The 11,066-nt window shown below is 38.7% G+C and overlaps 1 protein-coding gene across 2 annotated transcripts; it reads right to left on the bottom strand.

The window, feature by feature from the left end:
• Window positions 1–349: 349 nt before the first annotated feature.
• Window positions 350–8,176, bottom strand: LOC121863771 (serine--tRNA ligase, mitochondrial-like). 2 transcript variants are annotated; one of them, XM_042362562.1, is made up of 7 exons: window positions 8,038–8,176; window positions 5,491–6,041; window positions 5,075–5,189; window positions 4,208–4,389; window positions 3,799–3,931; window positions 3,011–3,183; window positions 350–1,308 (listed from the first exon to the last, which is right to left on the bottom strand). In XM_042362562.1, exons 2-7 carry the CDS (start codon window positions 6,015–6,017, stop codon window positions 1,098–1,100), a joined length of 1,341 nt encoding a protein of 446 aa, XP_042218496.1. In that variant the 5' UTR covers window positions 6,018–6,041; window positions 8,038–8,176; the 3' UTR covers window positions 350–1,097. The 2 variants fall into 2 exon arrangements, with proteins under 2 accessions (XP_042218496.1, XP_042218495.1); XM_042362561.1 differs by having other exon boundaries at window positions 8,028–8,066.
• Between the last annotated feature and the right edge of the window lie 2,890 nt (window positions 8,177–11,066).

Below are 11,066 nucleotides of genomic sequence, written 5' to 3'. Positions count from 1 at the left end.
TCCAATTATGTTGAAAGTAGCTGAAGGTGTAGAAGTGATTAAGAAATTAAAAATTGTCTTATACTGTATGGCCTTAGCTAATAAGTCATGGGTTCACACATCACAAGACTGGTACTGTTTCCTTCTTGGTTTATATCACTTCTGAAGTGAGGCTTTTCTCCTGAAGATACATAGTTGAAGGCTGTCAGTGGAGTACAATATATTACAGATGATATTTCCACAATGTTATATGGGAGTTTTTCACTTTCATATCAGTTTTACAATCAGATAAGTTATATTGTGTTCTGAAAGGTTTGTTTTGAATAATTTTAACTTTAACAATTGCAATATGAATGAAGGAAGGATTATGTGACATACAATATATATTTTCACTACTGAACATACATTAGTTAACAATAAACAATAAATTTGCTTCTGGCTTCCGTGTTTTATAGAAAGTATCTCAAGTCAGTTTCACTTAACACAATCCTCCAATTTTATTTGAATATACAGTACAGTTTTATACAAACATAAGTAATCATACTGACAGGTTTTCCAATTATAAAGTTGACAGTAAACAAATAACATTCGTTGTGTATTTTATTATTACCATTTTATAAACAATTTCCATTGACCATTGGTTAACAGCAACATGTGGTGTGTGTGGGTTACAGGAGAGCAAGGTTTTGAGTGGTTCATGGAGGGTTACAGTTGTATGAGTGAATGTATTACAGCCACTGAAGGAAGAGTCTGTATCTGTTCTTGCCTCCACCCACCCTGCCACATGCAAGGAAGGCAAAGCAAGAGAGAAAAAGTTTAAATCTGACTAAGTGAACGATTATCATCACTAACTAATATTCCTCCATCTCTCCCTCACATGTCAGGCTGCCCACCGAGCCTCAATAACAAGTTCGTATTAAAATAAATTATATAAATATCTTAAGAACAAGTATAATTCACAATTGAAATACAGTATCACCAGTTCACCACTTGGATGACATGTTCTATTGAGCTTTGTAAAATTTTAACATAATTATCAGTGTACAGTGAGGGGCTGAGATCAAGTGGTCTACTAGTTATAAAGATTTCTGTCACCATAATATAAATAAAAAAAATATTTATCCTTGAATTTTTCCCGGATAAGTCTTTTGTTTTATCCAAGTCATTTTACATGGTATAGACGGTGGCTCAATGTTCACTAACCCCGACATGTACGGTCGCAACACTGGGGGTATAGTGATGGTTCCGTTGTAAGACTGAAAACTCTCACACAAGGCTATGATTGTCCGGGGGAGAGCACAGGCTGTTCCGTTCACTGTGTGTGCAAACCTGTAAAAGATGTTGGTCAGTATGAGTTAAAGCATTAAAACCTTCACAGTAAATAGAATATAAATCAAAAGAAACGTTTGCTTTGGCCATTAAAAACACCTGACGTCAAAGACTGTATTTTTTTTTTATATAATTTATTTTGCTGTAATATTGTAGTGTACTGTAATGTGATGAAAGAAGGAATACACACAGCTTGAGACGATGCCCCAAGTACACTAATTTAAAAGCATTTCCCAGTATAAAACCTTTCATAAATCAATTCTCCATCAATCGGATCACATTTTCCCATAGAGTCCACACTTCCAAACTTTGGTTCACTTCTAAATTCCACACACTCTTTATACAGTACAGTAACTCCTCAAAGGAAACTAATAAGTTTTAAGAAAACTATAAAATGACATTACTATTATGATAGTCATTATCATTATTACAGTACTAATATTATTACCATCGTGTACAGTAGCTAAAAACAGTATCTAACAGGGTGGGTGTGATGACTTCCGAAATTATATGTACAACTCGTGAAGTTTCGGGAGGGTTGGTATGCATGTCTTCACCCACCACCATTCATTATCCAACAAACGGGGCGAGTTGGTATATAGGAATAAAAGAAACGGTTAAGTAATTACTATCACATAATATAAGGAGACAACACTCGTCTCTGGTCTCCTTTTGTTTCACACAGTAGTATGCAGATACTTTTTTTTAGCTCCTGTACCATGCCATATTGTTATTGTTATTGTTATTATTATTATTATTATTATTATTATTATTATTATTATTATTATTATTGCAGCTATTACAATTATTTAATTATCATTTCATCATTACTGTATTACAATATACAGTAGTACTGTACAGTACAATACAGTATTATCGTCATTGTTGTTGTTGTTGTTTTAAATATAGACTATAATACATACTATTTTTTATTGGGCACCTTCCTATATCTTTGTGTAAGGTGAAGCGCAGAAGCGTTTACAGTGCCCAACAGGGAAGCATGCTAAGTTCATGCTTGCCTTTGTCTCATGAGTTAAGGGCGTAGAAACCTGAAGAGTCAAGGGCATAGAAGCCTGAAGAGTCAATGGTTTATGTCATCAAGTTATTGGAAGCTCCAACAACTTGTCCCTGAATACGAATTCGCAACTTTCGACTTACAACAGGTACCTACTTCCCTGAATACGAATTCGCAACTTTCGACTTACAACAGGTACCTACTTTACTGCTAGGTAAACAGGGACTAATGGGGGCTAGGAAGTAAGTCCAAACAACTTCCACCGGCCCAGGAATCGAACCCGTGACATCTCGCTTGCGAAGGCAAGAGCGGTACCACTCTACCACCAGCACCCCCTACAATACTATTGGCAGCCAAGAAATGTGGGGCTGGTTTAATCCTTGTGCTAAAGGTCAGTGTTCCCAGCACACAAGTACAGGAACTCGGGTCCTCTCATGAACATCACTGTAGAAGTTAGGTTGTCACAGGCTCTTCTGCCCCACCTGGGTGAAGCACATTTTAGGTACAGATCTACCAATCATTACTATACAAGACTGCATAAACCTGGAGAGTAGGAAATTTCAAGTCTTGTATATAATTTTTTTTTTTTTTTTTATTTTACTTGCTTCTCTTTACCCACATGTATCAGCATATATTTAGTGTCATTCATGAATAATAATAGCTTGCAATAAATTTTGTATACTGTACCTCTGAATCCCTTCTCTGTTGCTGTAGGTGATGTGTAACCTACGAGCTTGATAGTCTATGCAATTAGATGCTGAGGAAATTTCACCATACAAGCCCCTTCCTGGCATCCAGGCTTCCATGTCTGTCTTAGTGTAGGCTGGTGCACCCAAGTCATTGAGAGGCATGTCTAGTATCTGTAAGGCAAGACAGTGCATACAACATAAATAAGCATTTAATTTTTCAACACTGAAGGGCTGAACCACTAGTGTACACTACTGTATATTAGAAGTGCTGTACTAAGATCTATAACACTGGGAAATGTAGGCTAGCCCCAACAACTGACTAGAAAAAAGGTAGAACGGTTGATCATTACAAAGTGACAGATCTTCATCCACTTATTGCATACTATTTGGTACCTTACTGTACTGAATTGGGTGTGGTCAAAGCACAATTACATGCTGTATGTCCACAGCTCTGTAATTGTATACAATACAACATTTTGATCTGTCCAAACTGTGTCCAGTTATGATTTGAAGATATTACCTACTGCATGGCAAAGTTGGTATGCCTCAATTGGGTCTGTACATGTGTGTCGAGCAACTTGAGTGCTCATTCGTGATGTACAATAAGGTAGTATTTCTTCATCTAGGTGGATGGAAACAATCATATATACCTTTGTGCTGTTGAGGACAAAAACTTAAGAACTACAGTACTGTAACATTAAATTCAAATTATGAGTTAAAAGATCAATACTGTATTATGTTGCATTCTGCCTAGGGCAACAATACCTGTACATTTGTGTTACTTACTTGAAAATGAATTCCAAGCTGTGAAAAAAGTTCCTTTTGTATCTGTGTCATTTCTGAATACAGTTGAGGACTTTCCTCTCCAGTTTCTGCTGCTGTGACTCCAAACATTTCCACCTTTGTGAAGCCATGGACCCTGGGAATAATGCAATCAGTCTGACAGTGTTCAGTACATAGTGTGTAAAAATGACACATGTACACTGTTCATCCTCATGGCATGTTCAGTATAAGTATCTCTAGTACTTTAAAGAAATTTAGGTGAATGGAATAATAAATTATCTCAGCTGCTGTTACAGGTGAAAAGAAAATTTACATATGCTGTACAGATGTAGCCACAGTTAATATCAGAATAAAGTGTTACTGATCTTTAAGAGACCTGGAGAGCAACACATATTTGAATACATTATAGTACCTGTAAATTCCCCTTTCTTCCTGGGCAGACGATGCTTCTGCCCGGTAGCAGCGAGACACAGCAGCCAGTTTCATGGGAAGCTCTTCAAGTGTTAACTGTTTATTTTTTAAGAAACCACCAAGTGCCATTTCAGCCGTCCCTGCCAGACAGACATCCTCCTTAGGGTTGACAATATGATACACCTGACAGGATGAAAATTTTCAGAAATATAAGTGAAAGTTGGAATTTGTCTGAGGCTACATACGTATTTCTTTTTCTACAAACCTTTTCCTGTTATGATGCCGAGTGGCCAGACAAATGTTGGTCACAGCTGATGGGTCTCTCCACTACATATCAAGGATGCTCATGTACTGAAGGGTTATTCCACCTCGTTGACCACACCCGGCAATGCACTCCTCATTTATTACTGTACCTCCCACTTTTACTGAAGCTCTCATAGATGGGAATGGCATACCAGTCTTAAATTATGTCACCATTGATCAAAAATTTTGATAAAATAAATGTTAATTGTTTTGGATAACCGGCAAAATGCTAAAATGTGACGAGCGCTTTGTATTGTGTGATTCATATCTTTGATATTATACGAAGCTCACATTTATAATGCCTGAATTGCAGCTGAACCAAATCTGCATTGCTTATTTCAGGCCAACCTTCTGTAGAAATTATCACCTTACAGCCCCAGTTTTACTACAGACAGACATTCTCCCAAGAATCTGAAGGGTATATAATCCTAGTCAGCAATGGACCATGGAAATACGGCACTGTATTACTCAGGTATAATTAAAGTTGTGTGTAGCAACTTATCATGCACATCAAACAATAATATATTAGAGTACAACAGAGTGTACATTATTTGTGGCTACTCACCTGACTGTGCTCTCCTCTGGTGTTCATGCCACAACCCTCTATTACATGGGAGTACAGGAGGTCAGGTACAGACATAAGAGTGAAGCCCATCTTCAACAAATATGAGACTGTGTATCTGAAAATGGTGATAAAAGTCTTAAGATTGAACCTGATTTATTTTTACTATTAACCACCGGATGATTATGTTAGTGTAATAATACTGTATTCCCCTCTTACAGAATGATACAAAAATACAGTAGCATGAATTCTGGGTCCGTATTGTTGTTGAATCGTAAAATATTTCTATCAACCTTAACCCTGACCTGAGGGAGAATGACGAAGTGTATAAGATTTAACCAATTAAGACTGAATTTATAACATTTAATTTCCAGATAAAATTATAATTATACTTTAAATATTATAATATACTATCATACCTTATTAGTGCTTGTTCAAGATCAGCCAAAGCTCCTTTAAAATAGTAACTCCGAGACCCTGTTATGTTTCCCAAGTTTTCTGTCCTCATTATATCCAACATCTGGCCGAGTTCACCGAGTTCTCTTGGGGTGAAGTTAAATTTGGGTTTAGGGTTGATGAATTCTAATATCTTAGGCTCGTCTCCATAATCCCAAAGATGTGGACTTGCTTTGTTGGGAATATTTCGTGCTTCTCTCTCCAACTCCATGTGTAACGCTTCATATTCCTGTGATGATGGGCTGATGGATTTCAACTTTTTATTGATTTCGTGAACTTTCCAAATATTTCCTAAATTCTTTCGTCTTTTAATTAATTCATCTATTTTATGTGCATTTTCAGGGTCGCACAAGTATTCATAGTCAAGTTGAGGTTTTGTAGATTTGTCGCTTAGTTTATGAGATGCTGTGTAGAAAGTCCTTAGTTTCCCTGGTAGTTGGTTCCTCAGTTTACATTGGCACTGAAGATGATTTAAGATGATGTTTCTCATATCTGCAGGTAACACTATTGCTTCCTGTGGGTAAATAATAAGTTAATATACTTCTCTATAAATGAAAACTATGCATGATATTTTATGGCAAGATCAAATAAATTTTCAACCTAAAACTCTACACTGGATTCTTTGATTTCAACATAAAATACAGTATAGGTACATGGATTTGAGAAAGTTTTGAGTAGGTTCTGATAAATGTGCATCAAGATCATTGTACCATAATTATAGAGACAACATGAATCGCCCAAAAAAAGGCATGTAATGATGTTTCCTGTGATTTAATTTGATTTAACATTAATTTATTTTCAAGAATAGGCCTAAAGCTGATGGAGGAATTGTATTTTATGTATTTTGGTTTTTCCCCTAAATTCATAAATAAAGACTTTCCGTGCCCATCATTCACGGAAGGACGCCAAATTTCCACTTAAATTGTTGACAAACGCTTCCCAGCAACTAACTGACCAAATGCTAAGCGACTGATTACTTCCTATTGACCTTTCCATATGAATTGAAATATTAACACCCTGACCTACCTAACCTTACCTAACTTAACGTAACCTGGAAGTGTTCGTGTGTATGGAAGGTCGATGCCAGGAGTCATTAGTGTGTATCACCAAAATAACATTGACTATATAACAGAATAGCATTAATGTTTATAAACCAATCTTGTTCATGTAAAAACAGTTGAAGCGTAAACAAACATGTCATTGTCTTAACAAGAAAAAGTAAGAAAAAATATTTTGTTTTATTAATCAGGTAAGGAATTAGTTTTCCTCTATACATATACGTCATTAGGTGGTTGGTTATCCCGGACTCTGACCTTTAGTGTTATTCAAAAACTATTGGTATTATCATTTCGGTCATCCAACGAATTTTAGGGGGGGTCAAACCCATTGGTTATGTTAGATATACTGTAGGTTAGGTTAGGATGGTTAGGTTAGAATGGTTAGGTTACATTAAATTAGGTCAGGGGTCACCAAACTACGGCCCGCGGGCCGGATCCGGCCCGCGACGTCAGTTCATCAGGCCCGCCGTGGTAGCTCCGCCTACGCTCTGACGTTACCATGGCTTTCGTTCTGGCTTGCAAGTATTGAACAGAATGATTATGCGGCCCGCGCTCGTCATTCTTTCAGTTATCCGGCCCACTGTGAAAAAAGTTTGGTGACCCCTGAGTTAGGTGAAGAGATGTTATCTGCATGAAACCGAGTTAATTATGAGTGTGTTTACATCATGCGTGTGCAATGTTAACTGACATCATCCAATCGTGACCTAAGATGTATCGATCTCATCACGCGATTTTTTTTTCGACCAATCACATTTGAATTTTTTCAAAGGAAGTACCCTGGGTACGGATTTGAATTTCATTCACCAGTCTGACAATGGCCGCGGTGGAGGTTGGGTGTGATTCGTGCTCCTACGATAATTTTAAGTTTATTGCCGAGTTTTACGAGAAAGACGATCATGCTATCTAATAGTTTTAAGCTTGGTCTACCGGGGGTCAGAGGGCGGAGCCCCCGGCTAGGGGTTAGGTAAGGTTACGTTACATTAAGTTGTTAGGTTAGGTACGTTAGGTTAGACTAGATGACTCGTTTTCGTGTTCTCCTCCACCCAAAACCCCGATGTCCCAGGCTCTCCCCCCAAAAAACGAGCAATTTCCGACAAAATTGAAGCCCAGATTCGCTTAAAACACACAAAATCCACCGGAAAACATATTGGTCAACCACTCGGGACTCGTGTCCGAGAGTAAAAATTCACCTTCAAGAGCACCTCGGTACACTCACAAACACTAGCACCTTTCACTGTATATTAGTTTGGATAGCTAGCAATGTTACGTGTACTGTATAAATTTTACACCAGTTTGTGAAGCAATAATACATATATTTATCACTTATCCTGCAAATATACATGTATGTGTCACTTATCCTGCACCAGTTTGTAATATCATAAAGGGTCACATTAACATTTAAGCAAAAAAATGCAGGAAATTAAAAGTTTTGCCGTCCATACAGTACTTAACCTCTGCTAGCTGTGAACTGTTGCTCTGTGTACACAACAAACGAGGGGTAACAGTAACAAGGAAAGGGATCACAATTAGGTAATTACCAACCCCAATTGTCTTGTATGCCTTTTCTGGGTGTTGGTCAATGTGTATTCCTATAATTGGTGCAGATGAGGTTTTTCAGTAATAATTTTTAATGGCAAATGCTTGCTTGTGGGTTCTCGTGTTAATGAGTTTTGCATGTTTGTGTCCTGAATGAGTTGTGCATAGGATCTTGTACATTAGATTGAGGGAGCCAGATAGAAGGGAAGAAAGAGAGAGGGGGGGAGGGCCAAGCAGAGAGAGAGAGCAAGTTAGGTGTCCTAGGATTTTCATGGGTGTTCGTCTTAAACCATACTCTGACAATGATCGCCCAAGCGGCTAACGAGCCAATCAGTGATAAGGAGGATAAAGGAAAAGAAAAGGAAAAAATAGGGAAGTTTTGGTTGGTTAGGTTAGGTTAGAATTGGTTGGTTCGTGTCGCCTAAAATGAAAGATTGGCGGTATAGCTGTATACCTTTTTAACAGCATTATTGTTTTGCTATAGGGATATTGGCGTCATTAGCGCACACGTCATTGCTGTACTTCCGTTTAACTATTCAATTATGCATCCCCATTTGATTATATACTACCTTTAGTATAAATTAGGCAGATAAAGGCATTATAACCTCACTTGTCACGTATACAAGTAAGTTACTCCATACAAGTTACCCTTCTATTATACGAAGGCCTCTCACAGAAAATGGTGTTAGTATCTGGTAAGCTATGTTATATTGTGTTGCACTATACGCGTATGCTTTACCGAGAATAAAATTATATCGAGGGATTTTTTTTTTATGATTATTTATCTATTGGTAATAACACTTTCTTATGACAATGCTTCGTTTTTTATTTATGGCCCATTTCTCCTTCAGCGTTAATGCCCCACAAAGCAAGTAGGGATTTGAAGAAAAGGGAAAATGTGGGAATTAAACGCATGGCTCATATTACTTTCAGGGGCGGAACCAGGAATATAAAAAAACGGGGGGGGGAGGGGGGGGATCAAGAAGAACTTTTTGGTTAGGGGAACATGATGGCGAGCACAGCGAGTCCACCCGACTGTCCGGTATCATGGGCATTTTGAGGCCATTTTAAAGCCATGTACACATCTTAACCGATTGTGAAGTTATATAACAATTATTGTCTAAACGAGACACCCGCGTTTTGTGTTTCGGATAAGGTAAATTCTGCAGAAAACCAGACGGACGAACAGACACTAGCATAATATAATGAAAGTACCATCATGTCTGAGGGTTGGCACCCACGACCCTTTACTCTAAATGTTTTTGGGCTGTGTTTATCAATCTTCTAGATGCTGTATCTCTCCGGGGACGACAACTGTTAAAATGATTCATCCACCCCAGTCTCTGTCTTCCCCTGCCCCCCCCCCTACCCTCAATTTTACCCATTAATCTAAAATAAACAAAGTGCAACAATAAATACTTAATATACATCTACCCTACGAAACATTTGCTAGGTCATCATCGCCACCCAACACAGATACTTCAGATAAAAACAAATTTCACTTACGAACCTTTGAGAATTCTGCCTCTGTGCCTCGACCTGCTCAATGTCTCCTAAGAGACAGTCAAGGAGTCGTACCCGAGGCCTCCATCATCAACATCGAGTACCGTCCCACTGAACCAACACACCACCACGCCAAAACTGTTTATGGTATGAATCTGTACGGTTGAAGGGTAATATTATTTAGAAACTATACAAATTACCCAGTATCTTCCAAACTATACAAATTACCCAGTATATTCCAAACTATATATATTACCCAGTATATTCTAAACTATATATATTACCCAGTATATTCCAAACTATACAAATTAACTTTTCACTTTTTACTTTAATCCTCTTCACCACTGTTCGATAGCCGCTTGGGCGGTCGGTCACGTCTCTGTTACGCACTGTTGGCAAGTACTGGGCATGCACTGGCTCCTGAATGTATTTGAACCTGCCCCAGTGTTGGTCAAGTCAGGTCTTGAAAGAGCTCACAGTTTGTCCCGTCACAACACTCTCTGGCAGATTGTTGCAAGAGTTCACAACTCTCACTCCGAAAATGTTACCCCTCACAGTTTTCTGGGCTTGCGGCTTCTTCAACCCTGAGCTGTGACCCCATGTGGGCCGAGCGTCCGCCAGCTCCACTAGTCCGATATGCTTATACACCTCAATTGGGTACCCGTCTATAGTACACTGTATAAGCTAGGCAAGTTCAGACGTTCCAATCTCTCAGGGTAGCTGAGGTGCCCTAGTGCAGGCACCAGTCTAGTGGCCCTCCTTTGGACATTTTCAATCAACTGACAGTCCCTAGCATATCTCGTGGACGGGGTGACAGTCCTCCAGATGGGGAAGCATTTCACTCTTGAAGATCGCTACGAAGAACTGAACGTCTTGATATCTGAACGACCTTCGTATAAGACCTAATAATTTTGTTGCCTGATTTACCTTCTGTTCTCAATGGCCCGAGAACTTCAGCTCATTGTAAACATACACGCCGAGGTCCTTTTCACATTGTCTCAATTAATGCAGCTTCTTCGTCCCGTTGGGACATATGATACCCCTCCTTAGCAGTCATATCTTCGACTATTCTTGGAGCTCACAGAAATCCTTCTGCAGCTCTTCACAGTCTGCTTGGTTCTTAATTTCCCGAAATAACTTGGCCTCATCGGCAAACATTTTTATGGAAGATTGTACAGCTTCAAGCATGTCCTTTATGAAGCAAACAAACAATACACTGCCCTGTGGTACTCCGCTTGTGACGGGTAAACATGGTGATTTCGTGCCATTAATCATCACACAGTGCTTGCGGTCATGCAGAGTCTTCTATCCACGCTAAGACATTTCCCCGAATCCCGTACCCTTCCAGTTTAATTTTCGGCCTTTCGTGGGTACGCTGTCGAAAGCCTTGGTAAAATCTAGGTATATATTGTCGATAATACCACCCTGTTGCAGAATATGGG

This window comes from Homarus americanus, unplaced genomic scaffold (genome assembly GCF_018991925.1).
Source record: "Homarus americanus isolate GMGI-L3 unplaced genomic scaffold, GMGI_Hamer_2.0 scaffold48354, whole genome shotgun sequence".
Classification (NCBI taxonomy): Eukaryota; Metazoa; Arthropoda; class Malacostraca; order Decapoda; family Nephropidae; genus Homarus; species Homarus americanus.
Note: the sequence above shows the minus strand (reverse complement) of the source record. Positions and strands in the feature narration are given on the sequence as shown.